Consider the following 21,989-nt stretch of genomic DNA (forward strand, 5'->3'; position numbering starts at 1 on the left):
TATTTCTACAAATTTAGAGATAGTAAGGAGAAGCAAAGGGGTTAAGTAAAAGAGAAAGCGGCCACGAAGTTTCCATACCCCTACACTAAGAACAGAAAACATGCTAGATTGAAAGTCAAATTCAATCTACAGCTGAGTTTTATTTAGTCCATACTGTGTTTCAAATTTTATAGAATTAAACTACCTTCAAGAAGGCATGGATTTTAGTGCACCACTGCACACACCATCTCATATTATCTCTGTCCAGATATTGATCTCATTTATGTTATTTACCACTGAATGAAAGCTTTTAATTTGAATTTTAATTGGTAAACTCTGTTACAATAAAATAAACATTATAGAAGATTGAAAAACATTTGTTACATAAAATGCTGCTAAAAGAAGCAGCATAATAGATGAAACTTTGATAGTTAGTCTGGTATTTTAGTATAAAACATAGTTTCAGTGAATTTGGAAAATATTCCAGTTATATCTCTGTTTGAGTTTCCGCTTCTCAGCAAAAGCAGGTAGGTTGAAATGTTAAGGGTTTATATAAGCTGTAAGAGAATACTATTCAAATCCCTCTAATTCAGAGACTAGAATCACAGATTTTTAGTGTGTGATGTGCACCATGTGTTTGTATACCAAGCACAAAATAAGCACTATCAATCTTTTAACCTATTTGAAATATAATTTATTGAGTTTCCAAATGTATTATTTCAAAATGCAAATGTTAGCCTTTGTTAAGTCTAAAGTAGGTAATTAAATCATGTGAGTCACCAAAACAAACAAAAAAAAACACCAAACATGTGTATTTTAATTATAATCAGCACTGCATTGCAGTGTTAAACAATTAGAGATCATTATACTATCCTAAAACATCAGTGTGGATAGTGTCAAATATGATGACTATTCCTTGTTTACAAAAGACTCTGCCTGTGGCATACTGTGTGCTTTTGTAAATCATTTATCTTCTAGCTTTAATCTGTCATGGTATGAAATATTACAAATGAGATTCTGCATGACAGAATAATGAAATACTAAAAAAGGCTGTATATAATGACTTCTCCATAAAAAGTTTTCCAGAAAAAGTAATGCATCTATATTAATATATATGTATAACTTTTTCTTTTTATTATTTCAAATATTTTTCCATATCAACTTCTTAAAGAGAAGAGCCACAATTTTATAGTGAAACTTTGCAAGAAATGTTTACTCCCTATATGAATATTCAGGCTTATTCGAGGAATTATTTTGTGCCTAAATACCACTGGGAAACAAAATAGAAAGTCAATTTTCTAGCATTTGTAATGAATTGAAAAATGCAAAGTTCTCTTGGACGTATTTATTACACTTTAATGATAAGAGTGAGAAAGTTAAAAATGACCATCATGGATATTCTGATGCATTAAAAAAGAGAAAAGAAGAAAGAAATAACAGAGAAGAATGTTGCATGCTGTTGTTGCATAACTTATCTTACTTTTGCAGAAAAATAAAGGATTCAGAATTTAGGATAAATTTATGGTTATCTTTGGAATTTAATGAAATTACACGAATCCATGCACTGTAAGCAGAGTTTTGAATTTCAGAAAACCTGGTGGAACTTTCCTATGCTTTAATTCTCTAGCTTCCACTAGCATACTCTTTAACAAATTCAAAAGTATATTTCACCTATTTTTTAAACTAGGAAGTCCCTTGTGGACAAAAGGTTTTATATTATACATCAAGAAAATGAGGACCAGAAAGCTTAAGTAATTTGCTCAAAGTCACACGGCCAATTAGAGGTAAACAACTAAAATCCAGACCTTTGGATCCCCAGTTCACCTTGTTTCCCACTGTTCCACAGTAACCGCTCAATCTTCTCTTCAATCAGTTTACAATTGTTACCATCATTGACTTTATGACTTTGAACCTCATGTCAAAATAATCTTCGGCAGCTTTATGCCACCTGGTATTAAATAGCCTAACGGGACAACTGCGGAACTTATCATATTGGTAAAATGAAGCAAAAACTAAAAGCAACCATAAATGGGAAAAGTACGAATATGTTGAAACATCATAACCACTGTTTAAATAAATTGTTGTAAAACGTCTAGCTTTGTGTTCCTGCACCATAGTTTTCAGCTTTATTCTGAATTATTAAGCATAACTTATTTTCTATAACTGCCTTACAACAACAGAAATATGAAACATCAACATTGACACTTATACACAATGAATGTGAATAGATAACCATCATATGAATCTAATAGATCATTTGACAGTTATTTTGAAAATTCAGCTAATCACATTCTAGAGCATATTATAGTGAGATTCTTGCAAGTTGAAAGGAAATAATTTTGCTTAAAATGGAAAGATAATATAATAACAACAGATATATATGACGTATATGATATACGATACACATATAAATTACAACTTATATTAAAACATGTGAAATCATTTTTAATGCTTAACTATTGACAACTTACAAGCCCCGCCACTCCCCCTTCCCCTCTGCCTCATATCTGGGCAAGCTGATTAGGTCACGTAAGTGCTGCCTCTTTGCCACCAGTGGTAAGTTTAAATCATGCAAGCATTCACCTGCACACAGAAACTCTCACCCCACTGCTACTCCATAATCACAATAAAACTCCACAGTCAATCTCCTTTCTCTGCTGTCTCATGCATTTTGAAACTGTTTGGCAGTTTGCCTTGCTCTCCCTAGAAAGTCTCATTTTGTGAGTAACATGGCTTTTCATACTTCCTTGTGCTTATGTGATATCAGTCTTGAAATCCAAACCAGGGATGGGCGCGGTGGCTCCCGTCTGTAATCCCAGAACTTTGGGAGGCCGAGGTGGGCAGATCACAAGGTCAGGAGTTCGAGACCAGCCTGATCAACATGGAGAAACCCCATCTCTACTAAAAATACAAAAATTAGCTGGGTGTGGTGGCACGTGCCTGTAATCCCAGCTACTCAGGAGGCTGAGACAGGAGAATCACTTGAACCCAAGAGGCGGAGGTTGCAGTGAGCCAAGATCATGCCACTGCACTCCAGCCTGGGCAACAGAGCAAGACTCCACCTTAAATAAATAAATAAATAATAAATAAATAAATAAATCCAAACCAACTGCAGAGTGACCACAACAATGAATGCAATGAGAAAGATGTCTAAGTGATGACTACAACCACTAAAGGTCTTTCTTCTCTTGTTTTCTCTTAGTAACTGGCTCTGCTGTCTGCTGGCAAACTTGCACTTAGAGTTATGTTGCTTTGTGCTGCATTTTCTGAGTTCTTCCAAGTTATCACAGATTTAATCAATCTACATCGGATATTTTAATAACTGGCATTTAGAACCAAGGGTTGCGTCCTCATCAAAGTGACCCTCAGTTATATGTTGTAGCCTGGACTTATCTGTGTACTTTATAATGAATCACATATCTTGATTCCAGCATAAACAGTAACTAATGCTAAGTTCAGAGAAACAACTCTTACTTTGTGGCTATTGGTGTCAAGCAGTCACCTTTTCTAGAGAAGACCCAGGGAACATATTGATACCTTGTGCAATATATGGGCTCACTGGGTGGTGGATTGTGAGAAAGAAGAGCTACCATATGGTGTGCTGAGTTCTAAACTCCTGAAAGCAGATGACTCACTAAGACCCTATAAAATGCCTTTGCTGGCCAGGTGAGGTGGCTCATGCTAATCTCAGCACTTTGGGAGGTCAAGGCGGGTGGATCACAAGGTCAGGAGATTGAGATCATCCTAACAGGGTGATCAGGGTGTTAGGATGTCAGGCTAACAGGGTGAAATTCGTCTCTACTAAAAGTACAAAAAAAAAAAAATAGCTGGGTGTGGTGGCGGGCGCCTGTAGTCCCAGCTACTCAGGAGGCTGAGGCAGGAGAATGGAGTGAGCCGAGATCTTGCCACTGCACTCCAGACTGGGCAACAGAGCAAAACTCCATCTCAAAAAAAAAAAAAAAAAAAATTCTTTTGCTAATATTGCTATCCAGGCCTTTGTTGTAACAAAGATTCTAATCCTCAGACTTTAGAGGAAAACACACATGACGCCTATGTGGAACAACGAATGAGTTGATGGAAATGTAAAATAAATCCAGAGTTCTTAAACCTTATAAAGTAACCATTGTTTCTAACCTTGAAGTTACTAATTTGAGGTAGTTTAGGGGAAGAAAATTATTAATTATGAAATAATTATGATTAATAATTAACATAAGCAGGGTAAGAAGACCTTCCCTCCTCTGAAGTTACATATAGTAACCCTTAAAGCGAAAATGAAAACAACAATAAACTACATACAGATTGAAGAAATACGAAATTAAAAGAGAAAGATCCACAATTTGACTCAACTGGAAATCCAAAATTTACACAAAAACTTGTAAAGTAAAACTATGGAACATCTCTAATTGGTTTTTGTGTCTCTACAACATGAGTTCTAAATTAAGTGTAACATCTACTGAGATGCACCACTTAACAAACCTTCATGGCCTTAATCTACACAGAGGCTCAGATACAGTTATTCCTGGGGATCCCACTAAATTTCAATAAGGCACACCCTATAATCTAAAGGAAATATGAAATATAAAATGGTGAACAAAGAAGTATGCCTCATTTTAATCATCAGCATTATTGCCTTACCTAAATATCCTACAGTGGTCGTGGAAGCTCTGACCAAAAAGGTAGTAAAATTAAATAAAGTCTTTGGCACTTACAATAGGCTTGACAAATTAGGACTCTATGGACTTTTATCTTCAGTTAAAAGTTAGTTAATATGGCCCAGTGTAAAATAACATAGGTTCTTTAAAGATTAAAACCCATTATAGAAAAAGTATTTAGAGAAAGGGTGATTATCCCCACTATTTCTCCATTTAGTAGCCTATTTTAGCTGCTCTTAAGCCTGGAAAAAATTAATGCCCCTCGTGGTGAATTACTGCAACTTGTATTCTGTTGTCTCACATATTAAAGGCCCCATAATCAATACTACTGAAATTACAGACTCTCGAATTACCAGATAGTAAATATTCTTTTATCACTGATTTGAATCCTATGTTCTGTTTAGTGCCTATTTTAACAGCCTCTCAGCCTTTGCCTTTTATGGGATAGAATACTGTGGCCCACAGTCTTACCTTGCTACCCATGGATTTTCAACAGTCTTTGAAATGCAGGTGGGGTGGGAGGCAGATCATGTTCAACCAATTGGCCAAGCCATGGCTTGAGATCTAATTATATAAATTATACCCTCCAAATTAAATAATATAATCATAAGCACATAAGATAATCATATTTCCCTTCCCTAAAACGATAGGCTCAAAAAAATAGGGGTTTCCTTTCTTATAAGTACACAAATAACGTACTAATTTCTGCTTTTTTACGTTAAAACAACCATCAATTAGAAAACAAGAGGCCGGGTGTGGTGGTTCACACCTGTAATCCCAGCATGTTGGGAGTCCCAGGTGGGTAGATAACTGAGGTCAGGAGTTTGAGATCAGCCTGGCCAACATGGTGAAACATCATCTCTACTAAAAATACAAAAATTAGCCTGATGTGGTGGCGAGCTCCTGTAATCCCAGCCACTTGGGAGGCTGAGGCAGGAGAATCACTTGAACCCAGGAGGTGGAGGTTGCAGTGAGCCGAGATGGTACCATGGGGCAGCAGAGGGAGACACCATCTCAAAAAAAAAAAGTTGTTCCCTTTTCTTTTCAATTGCTCCAAATCTAAAAAGTAATGACAAATAGTAAACACAACTTTTGAATAAACACATATATTGTGAATATTTGTCATTGTTAGATAAATTCAGTATTTAGAAAAGAGTAATAGTTGGTTTTGATGCAATTGTACTGTTAAAAAGTGAAAGTGTCATATACTTTAAGTAAAAAATACATAAAAGCTTTTATTGATCTTCTTAAGTATTCATTCATTACGGAAAATGTCATACTGGGAAAAGTAAAATGCCAATAAACTGGTTTACTGATTGAATGAGCAAACAAAGGTAAACTAACACTAAAATATGGAGAAAATTAGTGGCAATAAATGATTGAATTAGGCAAATATAGAGAAAATTAGTGGCAATAAATGATTGAATTAAGCATAAAGAGAGGTAACCACAACATAGACTGTGTTGCTGAATAGTTAAAAAAAAACCTCACAGACATAAGATCAAAGAGCAAATGGTCAAATATATGTGTGAATTTTAAGGAAAAATATACACAAAATGAACTGCTATTATTTTTAACATAAAAGATGAGAATAGTTACTTAATTTTTCATATGCAAGTCAAAACTACATTAGTAGGTATTTAAAAGTTCAGATGTCCAACGGAAAAACATATATGTATACATTTAGAGATAGTATGTATGCATCTTATTTTCAATCCATTGTTTTACTTTTTTCTTCTAAATTACAAGAAGACTTAAATTCTCAGATTACCTTTTACAGGTTAATAATTCATGCAGAAATGTAAAAGATGTGATATTGCAAAAACAAATCACACTTATTAACCATTATGTAATTACCTAAGTCTATCAGCCCAAAATAAAATACATTTAGTGAATATAATAAGAATTGATGAAATCGTTGCTACTTATCACTGTTTTTAACATAATACTATAATAAAATTATATATTTTTTAAAATTATAATCTTATAATGTGAGTAATATCCTAAGGAAAGATGTTTCTAGGTTAACTGGAAGAAAAATACTTCAATGAGAAATAGGAAAGATAGTGGTGGTGAATAACAAACAAACAAAATACATTTAAGTAGAAAAAAAGTTCAAGGTAGTGGCAGCTACTTTTTACAAAAGCCTCTCCTACAGCAATATGCAAAAGGGTTTGGTAACTCTGTATACCATTTGCACATAGTAGACTAAATTGACAATTACTTCGGATGATATAGGGATTTGAAACTTACACAACCAAGAGACTGTGCCAATAATAAAAGATAGGTGAGAAGGTAGATTACTGGGGCACATGTAAGGTTTTTATGCCCATTTTGAACATACCAAGTGTGAAAACTAGTCTTGGGAAATAATAAGCTCTGTACACTAATAAATATGCCTTCAGGGTGTGTCTTCTAGGAGGTAGAGCTATCTGGAATGCTAAACACAAAATTAAATCACCATCGACTATACTGGATATCCTCAGGATGTTTTCAACAAATCTGAATGTCAGTTTGCAGTCCACACAGCTGATGCATGCTTTATACAGCAACTGATATTAAGATTTTCTACATAAAATTATATATATATATGTGTATGTATAGATATAGATACATAGTTTGCCCTTTATAGTGGATTGAATAGTGTTCTCCAAAATTTATGTTCACCAAGATGTCCAGAATGTCATCATACCTAGAAACAGGGTTTTTGCAGACGTAATTAGTTAAGGATCAAGATGAGATGATATCATATTAGAGTAGAGTGGGCCCTAAATCCAATAAGTGGTGTCATTATAAGAACAAGAGAAAACAGAGAGACACACAGAAACAGACAGACAGGAGAAATGGTCTTATAAAGAGGGAGTCAGAGATTGGAGTAAGTCAGTTATAAGCCCAGGAACCTCAAGACTTGCTGGGAGTCACCAGAAACTAGGAAGAAGCAATGAAGAATGCTTCTCTAGAGCCGACAGAGGAAGTGTGGCATTACTGACACATTGATTTTAGGCATCCAGCCTCTGAACTGAGAGAGAATAAAATTAAGCCACTAAGCCTGTGGTACTTTGTTATAGTAGCCTTAGGACACGAATATGTCCTCTGTTACACATAATTCCTAGAAAGTAAGAAGAGGATGATTGAAGAGAGATGGAGGTGGGAGAATAGTTAGGAATGATAATTCCAACAATAGTTCATGTGACTATTTCAATATTTCATGTGAAAGTAATCCAGATATCATGTTGCTAATTGCAAATTATTTCTTCTGAATTATAAGGAGGTCTTCCCTCTGTTTTTAAAATTTCATCTCCTCCAATTGCCTGAAGTTTTTTTTTTTTTTTTTTTTTTTTAACCAATTGATACACCTCATATCTTCAGCTTTGTCTTCTCTACTGTGTCTTTCTCTTTGGGCTTTAAATTAAAGACCCCAGTATCTGCTGGAGTAAGAGAAAATAAACAAAACCAAACATTATCTGCCGATTTACACTCTACTTTGACTGTCATCCTATATATTTATGTTTCTTCTCAGCCAGGATTGTTGAGATAGAAATCCACACATTTATTCCCAAATTTTACTAATTCCTCCCTCCCTGAAATCTTATTTAGACTCCTATACTCTAGGTATAAGTATAATACATATTAACAAAAAAATTTCCCTCTGACAATGTTAACAGTTCTCTTACATTCTAAAGCATGTTATCTATACCAAATGAAAAGTAAAATAAAATTGTCTTCCATGTTTCTGACACTTAAATATAATTCATAAAGTCTTAAGCAACTAAACCACAAGAAAAAGCAACTGGTGATTAAACATTGAAAAATGAAGAAAAAATAAATATATTTTACTGATAGATAAGTAGGATTTTTTAAATCCAAAAAGCCAAATGTAATTCGTCTTATATGTAGAACGAGGGGAGTAAAATATTAATAAATGATATCCAATTGATCCATAACTGTTATTTTTCTAAGAATAATAAAACAAGTAGAATCCTGCAGGATGAATATTGCCAAAATCTGACCCCAATACCTGAATTCAAATGAAATTCAGTGATGCTCATGAAAACATTATGAATTGACATTTGTCTTATTTATAAAAACTAAAAGATGGCAATTGACTGACAAAGAGTATTTACTCAATCAACCAGTAAAGCGGAGTAATATGCACATATTTATTAGGTTGGTGTAAAAGTAATTGTGGTTTTTGCCATCAAAAGTAATGGCAAAAATAACTTACAGGCATTTAATTCTACACCAGGCAAAAAAAAAAAAAGTAATTTGGTATCACATGGCCTGTAAGAAACACAAGTAGCTCATCTGGAATTATCTGAAATAATCTGTTATCTCTTCTTACCTTGAAGGACTAAAAATGTTCTGTTAGAGTTTTCAGAGACAATAGTCATATGTAAAGTCATGTAGATCTTTCGTGGGTGATTTAATTTATTTTCATGTGTAATGTTGGTTATATGTTATTTTCTTTTTACATAAGGATGTTAGAGCCTTAACCCATATGTAAAACGCAATCCAGTCAATGCACTGAGTGTATTTGACAAACATTGTGCTAAATCAGTGGTTCCCAACCTTTTTGGCATGAGGGACAGGTTTTGTGAAAGACAATCCTTCCATGGGATGGTTTCAGTGATCTACTTCAGATCATCAGGCATTAGTTAGGTTCTGATAAGGAGTGCACAACCTAGATCCCTCACATGCACAGTTCACAACAGGGTTTGCACTCCTATGGGAATCGAATGCCACAGCTTATCTGACAGGAGGTGGAGCTCAGGCAGTAATGATAGCTGACTTGCCACTCACTTCCTGCTGTGCGGGCCAGTTCCTAACAGGCCAAGGACCAGTACCAGTCCATGGCCCAGGGGTTAGGAACCCCTCTGCTAAATGATGTAAGAGTCATGTTCTAAGAGCATCTGTATATAAAAGATATAGACGAAGGAATTATTATAATTTGAGATAAATGACAGTAAAAGAAAAAAATGTGGGAAGTGATATGTGATGAAGTAATACTGAAAAGTAATAAATATAGCTCAATGTGGCAACAGAAAAAAAATTATGGCAAAGTGAGAATGAGAGGAAGCAGAAGCAAAATAGAAATCTGATTTGTAGAGATCCAGTAACTACTGCTTGACCATCTCTCATCAAAGAAGTAAAGGAAGGTAATAGGAAGGTAATAGGAAGAAGTCAACAGTCAGTATTTATTTGCTTCCACTATCCTACTCCCAGAAAATTGTAAGGGATTATCAGATGATTGAATAGCCACTGGGATATAAAACCCAAAATATTTGTTTTCATGCTTTAACTAAATAACACAAATAGTTGTTTTATTTTAAAAATGCTATTTTTAAGACCTTAGTTCAATCCAATAATGTAGGTCATTTAATTTAACCTTTTTCGGGGGTGGAAGAGGGGACAGGGGATGTTTTATATGAATGTGAACATAAAGAAGAAGGTGTATATGTGTACTTGTGTATGCATATGACTTACTATGTTATTATGCCAATCACTCATATACATCAAATTATTATAAAATAACCATATAAGGTGTATTTGCCATTGCTACTTTAGAGATGTGTAAGGTTCAGGATGACAATGTGACTTGTCCAATGAAAATAGCAAGTAAGTTAAGTTGAGCCTTAACCCAGAAATCTGACTTGAAAGCTGGCATTTGTTAACCCAATGATATTAAGCATGAAGTATGTTAGACATACTTTACATGTGTTTGTATCTCTCTCATTTACTGCTCACATCTCTAATCTACAAACAAAATGATACCAAATTTATAAATAAAGAGGCAGTCTCAAAGAGATCATGTAACTTGTTCAAAGGCAGATAGTTAACATGTGACAAGGCTGAAATTAGAATACAGGTGCTTAAATATATATGTAACTTAAAATGAAGAATGATGCAACATTTGTAAAATAAAATTAGTTTTTTACTAATAAATCAAAGTACACTTTGTTTTGTCCACAAAAAACAAGAAGATTCATTTAAAAAATAGTTTTAAAAACCAACTATTATTGGCTCAACATAGCAGTTTTTTTTAATATTAAGAGGATTAAATTCAACTTATATTAACCCTACAAAAATATAGATTTCATTCTTTAGGAATCTGTTAATTTACTTTTATTTCAATTAGTACTTTTTCTTTCTCTTTTTGAGCATACATAGGCTACAGTAATACATCTCCAAGGTGACCAGCATGTCTATTTGTCAGGACACTAAATGGCTAATTTTCCTCTTTCTCATTCCTTTGGCCACATGGCATCCCAAGAATAATAGGATAAATAATGGCTTCCAAAGAGGACTCAGAGAGCCATGAAGTTTTCTGAATAATAATGTTAGGATTCTGTCAGCAACCATGTAACATTTTTTTGCATCTGGGGAGCATAAAACTCTCTAGCAAAGGAAGGACTCAAAAGGCAAAAAATAAACACAATTAAGGGAATGATATTTTTCTTTCTAAACTGTCATTCTCTTCACTATCAAAGAGCTCACCTTTGATTCAACCGATCGATACGCTAGGGGAAAGAAATACTTTGTAGAGTACAAAAACATACACTTTGCTAATGCTGGCATCATCACTCTATTTAAATGTTAAAATAAAAAGTTTAGTACTTCATTTCTGATGACAGTGCTCTCAAGTAAGTTGAAGATCTTGGACTTGTTTCAGAAGGATGAAAAGGAGGATATATAGGTATCTGGTTATAAGAAATTGGACTGGAAGCATCAGCTTATTTTATATCTCAGCAGCAGAAATGTTAAGTCAAGATGTTATGCAACTATCTCTAATGATAAAATCCATGTCCTTCTGCTGAAATACTGAGTCATCCAGACCCAGACATTCCTTATAGCTATAACAAATCCTTTACTATGTAACATAATGCTGTAAATCTAAATTGTAGAAGTCTATGAACTTTACTGCTCTCTAAATTTCCCTTGCCTATCCATCCATGAACAGAGTTTAATCTGGGTTAGATCCAGCTGGATCTCAGAACCAAAACCTTTAGAAGCCAGATAAGTGACTTCTAAGACGTGTGATCAGAAAGATGTGAAGGCAGCAAAGGACACATTGTCTTCTTAGTGCCGATGCAGAACAGATTGTCAGGTTGACAAGATGAGCTGAAATGTCCTTTGCTGTCTTTTTGTATTTATTGCTGTCCCTGAAACTAGATGCTTAAAACCAAAAGCCCTTCTTTCTGGAAATGTGTTAATAAACTATAAAATTGATATGATTGTTTTGTAAATACTTTTATTACTATTGTAATAGTTCAATATTTGACTTAATACATATTTTACAGAGCAGCCTTGGCTTTATGCTCTGGCAATTTCCCATTTTATAAAATTCCAATATGAAGGCACTTGCAAGGTTACTGATATACTCATTTTTAAAAATTAAAAACAATCCTGTTTTCATTTTTGTATTGTTGTTCACCTGTGTACTTGACTGTAAATTCAGATTGAGTAAGATGACCTCAAAATTGAATTATTACAAAACCACTATCTAAAAAGAATTGCAAAGTAAAATACTTTATGGATAGTAGGTATTTTCATTTAAAAATTTTGAATAGCATGTAGTGAAAAATAAAGCATGTCTGGATGAAATACTACATAATGAGTCGAATCTTACTTACCAAACTCCTTTGGAACTGCTATAGAATAAACACAATTATGTCCCACACTGTAATTTTTTGGATAGTTTGGTGATAGAACAGTGCCTTCTGAACCTGTTGAACGACTTCCACAGGGTGCTAGGAAAAAATGGTGAAAATATCAGTTTTAGAAAAAAGTTTAAAAAAATTCATACCATGGTTATCTTCTTCATATAAAAATATATGGCTACTGGAATTTAAGGTGTATAATTTATTTGCAACTTTTAATAAGATCTTCTAGTGTTAAATATTTAAAAAATAAAAAAGTGTATAAACAAAACTTTATAAGTATTCAAATTTCCTGTTCTCAGAAACAAAGTATGTAATATAACAATGTTGTAATGGTGTTATCTAGAAATATAATAATGGTGGCCTAGCTTTCATTTGTGAGAAGAGTGTGAAATTGATCATCTTTTTTATGATAATGATAAATTAAATATGCAAGTGGGAAATTGTATTACTTGCTGACAGGCTTTGAAATTCTACTCAGATTCAACACTATGTGTGAGACATGAATGACTGTACAAACACATTCACCCACTCATCTAAGTATTCTACTTTCTCATCAACCTTTATCTGTGTGTGTGTATATATATATATACACACACACAAGGTAAATTATCTGTATATATAATTTACCTTGAAATCAGAGGAGTTGTTGATGGTGCCTTGAGGCAGACTTATTGGCTACCTCAGGCCCAAGGTGGTATGTTAAAAAAAAGAGAAAAAAAAAGAAAAGATGAGGGTGAAATTAATGTTTCTGATAAACTGTAGATGGGGGTTATTCACAAGATGGGGGATGCATTAGGATTCATAGTTCTAGAACTCAAGAGAGACCTGAGCTAAATGGAGATTTAATATAGAAAGCATATGGATGGTAACTGATATTCTTTAAGTGAATAAGATCACTCTGAAAAGTATGCAGAATGAGAAAAGATGGGCAAAGAGGAGGTTCTGGGAAACACCAAAGGTTTAAAATCAGATAAAGAGTGGCTGACTCCAGAGAAATTGCTCTCCTGGGGGCCAAGGGAGAAGAGTTTCAGTGAAAAGCAAGTTTTCAAAGAGGTAAATGTTGCAAAGTGATTAATAAATGAAAAAGAAGTCTGAAGTCTGGGTTGACTTGGCAATGTGGAGTGTAAGACTGGAGTTTTTCCGCCCCAGGTCTATAGTTTGCATGAAGAGGGATTTTTTTTTTCTTTTTAAACACCTTGCCAGCTGACCCTCCTCCTTCACCCTTTGAGTACCTTTCTTCAGATTAGGAGCCATCCTTCCTGCAGAGCACATTGTCTGGTGTGCTCTTGTATACTGTAGGTTTTTTAGGGTGCCTTCTGAGGGTAGGGCTGTGCCTGTTGCAGACAGCTAGTAGGAAGCCCACTGTCACTGCCCCTCATATTTTACCAGTATTAAAGCTGATAGTTTGATTTCCTTTGAAGTTTTGCAGGAAGGACAGAGTATAAATTATTACTCCCCTCAAACACCAAAAGGAGTTTTTCTGGTGCTATTAGTAGAGTAGTTTCAATTAGAGCAGCTCGCTGCAAGTTATAGCAAGGAGGCCAAATCTAGACTGTGGACCAAGAAAGGTTTTTTACATTTTTAAAGAGTTACAAACAAAACAAAAACTACAGAAGAATATTCAACAAAGATATATGTGGCCAGCAAAGCCCCAAATAGTATCTAGTCCTTTACAGAAGAAGTTTGCCAACTCCTGAACTAGAGTGGGGTGGGGGCAAGTAGGGGAGGCTAGATTACAGTTGGATGAAGAATGAATGGTATATAAACAAATACAAAAGTAACCAGAATTATGAATATAAATGGGAGGGAAACGTATAAAGTAGTTTGGAGATGCAAAGTTGAATGAATGTTCTTTGTCGATTTAATAGGGAGGAAGGAATCATTACACAAGGAAAATCAGGATCATTGACCTAGAAATAAGATCAAGAACAAAAGTGCAGTGATTTCCATTAGATATCAGTAGTGGTTTACCTCTGTGACTTGAGAAAAGGAGATTAGAAATAGATAGGTGTAGCCTTTATACTGGGACTTTATTGAAGTTAATGTCTAATTTTCCTTTTAAAGTGCACTGCATGCAGTGATGAATTAGGTACCTCCAGAAGAGTTATGACAGTTTGAAAAAGTAAAAACTTGTGATTAATTATTGGTCAAAGTTTTAAAATAGAGCAATACAGTATATTTAAAAAACACACACACACACACACAACACAAAAAGGATGTTGTATTGAGTTGAGTGACTAATGAATATTCTGCCTTTTTTCCTTAACGTTCTATAAAAAGGTAATAAATACTTAGAATGAAACACACTAAAATTAGAATTCTCTAGAAAAACGCAAGAAATTGACAGTGATTATAATAACCAAAGATGCATCCCTCTCATCACTCATTATTGTTTGAGATTAGAGCAGTCAGGTGTTATTCTTATTTCAGTACTGATAACTTTATTCAACTGATAATGCTACTGATGAGAGAATCATTCAAGAATGGGCAGTATGTCTCATGTTAATTTTCTTTCTGATTTTAAGGTGCTCCAGAATTAAAATTATAATACTTTGAATGAACATGACAAAAACTATTAAACTCTTATTTTTATATTTGGAAAGTATGAATAGAAATGGAAACTTCTAACTCAAGTTCAGTTCTGTGACTTAGTCATGAACATTGTGCCATCCTATATTAACATGTGTCTGACAGCCAGAATTTGTTTTATATATTTTATTTTGTATAATTGACATTTAGGACAGCTTTTATTAAAAATCATATTTAGAAATATGAAGGTTCTTTTAAATTAGAAATATATTATAAGGTTAAAATTTAATCACATGGTAGTATTATGCTAGATTCTGTTATTTGTACTTGTAACCATAATTTTCTGTTTATTCTGATGAGTGCCTACAGCGTGGCCTAATTTATAGTCAATAACAGAATATTATAGTGAGTGATAATAATTATGCAGTGTGTTATTATTATAAATAAGGGAAAATTAACTATGCTCTGAGATACACATCTATTGTAATCTGTTTTATATTAGGTTGGTGCAAAAGTAATTGTGGTTTTGGGCATTACTTTTAATGGCAAAAACTGCAATTACTTTTTCACTAACCTAATATTCATAAAATATAAATGGAATAATAATTAAGTCAGGCCAATTTCACAGATTCTCCTAATATTGGTCTCCAGAAGCTTTTTATATTCTTACTTCCTGTTTTAATGTCATCTTATTGGCTAATTGAGAAAAGGGCAGCTTTTATCTTTCTGGCTCTTACTCGGCTGAAGATAAAAGCAAGTCAGACCTTTGGATTCTATTCTTATTTTTGCTATTTGACATATGCCACATATACCTGTGGACCTTTTGTCAAATTGGCTGTTGTTTCTCTAAACAGCCTATATTCCTTGTAATTCATTAAACATAAGAACCCACCTGTTCCTGATTATAACTTATGTAGGTAATAAATCCATATTTTTATTTTTTAATTTATTTTTATTTTTATTTTTTGAGACCAAGTTTTGCTTTTGTTTCCCAGGATGGAGTGCAATGGCACCATCTCGGCTAGCTGCAACCCCCACCTCCCAGGTTCAAGAGATTTTCCTACCTCAGCCTACAGAGTAGCTGGGATTACAGCCATGCACCACTATGCCCAGCTATTTTTTGTATTATTAGTAGAGATGGCGTTTTACCATGTTGACCAGGCCGGTCTTGAACTCCTGATTTCAGGTGATCCATCCATCTTGGCCTCCTAAAGTGCTAGGATTATAGGCGTGAGCCATTGTGCCCAGCCTAAATCTATATTTTTAATAGTATGTTTGTAGAACATTTGAATTTAAGAAGATATGGTTCTATGATTAAGTAAGTGTGGGAAACACATGAGTGAAGGACTTGAGACTTTAGTAAGGTTTAGGGAATATCATGCTCTTTCTCACAAACTTATTTGATCATGGAAAACTTTTTTACATGTAATATCTTACAGAACCTGCCTCCTTAAGAACATACTTGACAAAAGGCCAAAGTGATGATTCTAAAATGTGTTTTCTTTTGGTAATAATTTTAATGTTTATGTAATTGATAACAATTAATTGTAATTTTGACACACCAGAGAACTGTGTTTTATGTATACCTATAGAGCCCAACAACTTAAAGATTGAAAATGTCAAACTTAGCCTACTTATAAAATGCCATTATTCTAGATTTGCTCTCCCTGACTCTTGGGGTCCAACAAAGAATCAATTTGTTGCTCATAACCTTATGTGATTTATCAGCTTCTCTAGCTTCTCTGCCTCTGTAACTGTCACAGTACAGACTCCCATCAATTTCTGCATGTGCTCTTTGACTCTCAGCTCCACTCATCACCACAAGTTCATACCACTGGTAGCACTTTTTCTAAAACATAAGTCTTATCATGTTTCTCTTCTCTTCTCTTCTTAGGACAGGGTCTGTACATAGTAAGTTCTCCATAAATGTCTTTGGGTGATTAAATGAACTATACCTGCAAGACCAGGCTACTATAAAATAGTGTTCCACAGTCAGCATATAACATAAACATTTCATTTGGTAGAAATTATCCCAGGAAAAATCACTTAAATTTAGTACAGAATCTAGATACATCCTCTTTCAATAAATACATATAAGCCTTTTTTTTTTTTTCTTTCTGCAATTGAAATTTTTGCTTGTTCTTTCCTTGATTACTGTGCTTTACATTTGGGGGCAATATTATATGAAAGATATGTATCTTAAACATTAGAAATGTATCCAATGGTAAAATGTTTATAATATGACTGCTATATGGATTCTGGTTTTTATTGAGGGAACAGCAAACCCAGGTCTAATACCAAACCCATAGTAGCAAATCCATGCTGATATAGTTTGAATGTTGGTGCCCCCCCAAATCTCGTATTGAAATGTAACCCCCAATGTTGGAGGTGGGGTCTGATGGGAAGTCTTTGGGTCATGGGGACAGATCCCTCATGAATGTCTTGGTGCTGTCCTAGCAATAGTGAGTGAGTTCTCCTTAGATCTGGTTGTTTAAAGGTATATGGCACCTCCTCGTTCTCTCTCTCACTTCCTATCTTGCCATGTAACATGCCTGCTCCCCTTTTGCCTTCTGCCATGATTGCAAGCTTTCTGAGTCCCTCACCAGAAGCAGATGGTGAAACCACACTGCTTGTACATCCTGAAAATCCATGAGCTAATTAAATCTCTTTTCTTCATAAATAACCTAGTCTTGAATATTCCTTTATAGTAATACAAACAGACTAACAAATTGATAGCAAAATTTGACTAGAAAAATTCATATCAAGGTGACATGGTTTGGCTGTGTCCCCACCCAAATCTCATCCTGAATTCCCACATGGTGTAAAAAGAACCTGGTGGGAGGTAACTGAATCATGGGGTCAAGACTTTCCTGTGCTGTTCTCGTGATAGGGAATAAGTCTCACGAGATCTGATGATTTCAAAAAGAGACATTCCCCTGCACCAGCTCTCTCTCTCTCTTTACCTGTAGCCATCCACGTAAAATGTGACTTGTTCCTCCTTACCTTCCACCATGATTGTGAGGCCTCCCCAGTCATGTGGAACCATAAGTCCAATCAACCTCTTTCCTTTGTAAATTGCCCAGTCTTGGGTATGTCTTTATCAGCAGCATGAAAACGAACTAATACACAAGGAGTGGGGTGCTACTATAAAGATATATGGAAATGTAGAAATGGCTTTAGAAACGGGTAATGGGTAGAGGTTGGAAGAGTTTGGAGACCTCAGAAGATAGAAAGATAAGAAAAAATTTGGAGCTTCTTAGAGACTACTTAAATGGTTGTGACAAAAATGCTTATAGAAATATGGAGAGTGAAGTCTAAGTTGTGAGGTCTCAGATGGAAATGAGGAAGTCAGTGGGAATTGGAGCAAAGGTCACCTGTATTATTCTCTAGCAAAGAATTTGGCTGCATTGTGTTCATGTCCTCGTACATGTCCTAGAGATCTGTACAAACTTAAAGTTAAGAGTGATATCTTTGGGTATCTGGCAGAAGAAATTTCTAAGCAGCAAACCATTCAACAGGTGGCCTGGCTACTTCTAACAACCTACTGAGAGTGGCAGGAGGCAGCCAAATGCCCAGGAAGACAGGAATGGGTCCCTGGTGAAACCCCACCTTCAAGCAAAATCAGCTTGAAGACTGAAAGACCAGACTGCTGGTCCTGGATGAAACCTGGGACCCAGAGTGAGAATTTCTGTTGCTGTTCACCTGCCCTTTCCTAATTGATTCTTTCTAAAAAATGTCTGTTAACCAATTGAATGCTGCCTTTTCCAATAGTACCTACAGCCTGCCCCTCCCCTATTCTGAGGCCATAAAAAGTCCCAGACAGCTATGCAAAGAGGAGAGAACTGCCTGACTGTGAGATTGGGGGACCACCTCCTGCATGCCCTCTCCACTGAGCACTGTTCTGTTGCTTAATAAAATTCGTCTTCACCCCCCTCACCCTTCAACGTACATGATATCCTCCTTCTTGTGTTCAGTACAAGAGCTAGGGAACCACCAACCACGGGTACAAACTATAACAAAGGCAAGCTGGGACACATCAGCGTGGCTGAGTGAGGCCTGGGTAGGGTGTCGCGGGCCAGAGATTCACGGCTTTCAAAGTGATGGAGAAGAAAACAGCCTACATTACTATAATTAGCTACAGGAGCAAATAAATGACTTAAAGTTGGAGCTTATATTTAGAAGGGAAGTAGAGTGTAAAAGTTGGAAAAATTCACAGCCTAGCCATGTGGCAGGGAAGAAAAAAAGCATTTTCAGGACGGGATACAAGTGGGATACAAGCTTGTGGAGCAATGACTTGCTGGAGAAATTAGAATGAGTAAAAGGGAGCCAAGAGCTAATATCCAAGACAACGGGGAAGAGGCTTTGAAGGCATTTCAGAGATCTTTGAGGCAGCCCCTATCATCACAGGCCCAGAGGCTTAGAAAAAAGAATGGTTTCCTGTACCAGGTCCACGGCCCTGCTGCCTGCCTTGGGAGGCTGCTCCCTGCATTCCAGCCACTCTGGTTTCAGCCTTGGCTCAAAGGGGTCCAGGTACGGCTCAGGCCACAGCTCTATAAAGTGCAAGCCACAATCCTTGGCAGTTTTCCCATGGTGTTAGGTCTGCAGATGCTCATAATGCAAGTGTGAAGGATGCTTGCCAACTCCTACCTAGATGTCAGAGAATGTATAGAAAATCCTGGGTGCCCAGGCAGAAGTCTGCTATAGGTTTGGAGCCCCACAGAGAAACTCTACTAGTGCAATGCCAAGGGGAAATGTGGGATTGTAGAACCCACACAAAGTCCCCACCAAGGCACTACCTCATGGAGTTGTGGGAAGCAGGCCACCACCCTCCAGACTCTATAATGGCAGAGGCACTAGCAGCTTGCACCTCTGCCTGGAAAAGCGGCAAGCACTCAACTCCAACCTTTGAGAGCAGCCACATGGGCTGCACACTGCAAAGCTATAGAGGCAGGGCTGCCCAAGGCCTTGGGAATCCACCCCTCACACAAGAATGTGGGACATGGTGTGAAAGAAGATTATTTTGGAACTTTAAGATTTAGTGATTGCTCTGTTGGGCTTCAGACTTGTGTGGAGACTATTGACCTTTTCTTTGGGCTAATTTATCACTTTTGAAATGGGAATGTTTACCCAATACCTGCATTACTATGTATCTTCAGAGTAAATAACTTGTTTTGATTTTATTGGCTCATAGGTGGAAGGACATGAGTCTCAGATGGAACTTATGACTTTGGACTTCATGCTGGAATGATTTAAGAATTTTGAGCACTATTGGCAGGGGATGATTGCATTTTTCAATGTGAGAAGGATATAAGTCATGAGGGGCCAGGGACAGAATGATAGTGTTTGGATGTTTGTCCACTTCAAATTTCATGTTGGAATGTAATCCTCAATATTGGAGGTGGGGCCAGGTAGGAGGTGTTTGGGTCATGGGGGCAGATCCCTCATGAATGGCTTGATGCTATCCTTGCAATAGTGAGTAAGCTCCCCCAAGATATGGTGGTTTAAAAATGTGTGGCACCTTCCCCCTCTCTCTTTTGCTTCCTCTCTTGCCATGTGATGTGTCTAATCCCCCTTCACCTTCCACCGTGATTGGAAGCCTTCTGAGACCCTCACTAGAAGCATGGCAGACCACACTTCCTGTAAAGCCTGCAGAACGTGAGCCAATTAAACCTCCTTTCTTCATAAATTACCCAGTATCAGGTACTCCTCTATAGTAATGCAAACAGATGAATACACAGGCTAATATCTTATCAGTCTAAGGAATATGCTTATTTAGTGAGTGAAGTTTTATCCACACAGTGTAATTTCTTATTTTTCTTGTTCTCTATTCTTCTCTTTGTTTAATTTTTAAAAATTCTCTTTTGGCTTAATTTGTTTAATTTTATTTGTATGAGTAAAATGTGTCCATGATCCAACTATCTTACATATATTCTTGTTATACACCTGAATTATGTATGCATTGATATAGTAGATAGATGTAATATTTCTGGAGAAATCAGACCATCACACCACAACCAGTTTTTAAGGTTTCTAATCATCCACTGAAAATACCACTTTGAGCAGGTGTATGTATGTGGGATGAAAGAGCAAGACAGAAGAAGAAGAAGAAGGAGGAGGAGGAGGAGGAGGAGGAGGAGGAGAAATGTATCACTGAGTGAATTAGAAGAAATTTCAAAACATGTATGTGGGAGAAATGCTACTTGAATGTGCAGGTATCTTAGAGACATTATAATACAGGCTACGTAGCCTTAAGCTACTTGCAATTTCATATCTGACTCTTCACTTGTTTAATGTATAATTTATTATCAAATATACTCTATAATGAAAATTATTATATAATGTATAAATTATTCACAGAAAGCAAGTTAGGTACTTTTAAAAGTGATGACTTCTTGCAGGTCACAAAAGAGCAATGTGATATATTAAATCAATAATTTACTAGATGTGGTCTGTGACTCTTTCAGTTTGAAAGAACTGCTGTACCTTACAAAACTGCTAGTATATTTCTAGTAAATTACTTATGCATTGATATAGCCTGATTGAATGTCACAAATCATAAATCTAGTATAGAATATATTTGAAAGCTATATATCCTATGGAGCATTTTTTAAGAGAAGGCTTTCCTAACCCTTAAGCTCTGTGAGATGAATTTGAATTCAGAAAGCTATTAGTACCAATATTGACTTTAAAATTAAAATACTATTGTTTGTTTCTTCTTTTGCTCAAAAATTTGATCTTAGTGAAAATATCTAACTATCCAGCCATTCCCTTCACGCTTCTTTTTATGTCTCCCCTATAACAATAGGTACTTCATTTTGTTTATCTGCCTTAAATGATAAGCCTTCAACAATGCTCCATTACATGTGAATTGACTTTGTTTAAATTTCACTTCTTTTTAATACAAAAAAAAAAAAAAAATCCACATCAGTGTGGTAATCAGTGGCTTATAAACCATTTTAATGACTCAATAATTCAACTTAGTAGGATATAAGCTTCTACCTCTGTCATCTCACTGATTGCCTGGATTCATTCATTAGATTTTCCTGGCTAGGGAGCCATCACCTTCATCCCTCAGTGCTCTGTGAGCTGTTTTCTACATCAGAGAGTGTGATCTTAGAGAAAGAGTCATTCTATGCCAAAGTCCTATGAATAGCTATATCCTTGAATA

General features: G+C 35.6%; 1 protein-coding gene across 1 annotated transcript in view; it reads right to left on the bottom strand.

Annotated features, from left to right (window-relative positions):
* CSMD3 (CUB and Sushi multiple domains 3) overlaps positions 1-21,989 on the bottom strand; it is a 1,234,679-nt gene that overhangs the window by 197,040 nt on the left and 1,015,650 nt on the right. Inside the window, exon 32 of the mRNA XM_025394338.1 lies at positions 12,263-12,379. Within this exon, the coding sequence (XP_025250123.1) occupies positions 12,263-12,379 (117 nt within the window). The remainder of the gene's footprint in view (positions 1-12,262; positions 12,380-21,989) is intronic.

The sequence above is a fragment of the Theropithecus gelada genome, chromosome 8 (genome assembly GCF_003255815.1).
Source record: "Theropithecus gelada isolate Dixy chromosome 8, Tgel_1.0, whole genome shotgun sequence".
NCBI lineage: Eukaryota > Metazoa > Chordata > Mammalia > Primates > Cercopithecidae > Theropithecus > Theropithecus gelada.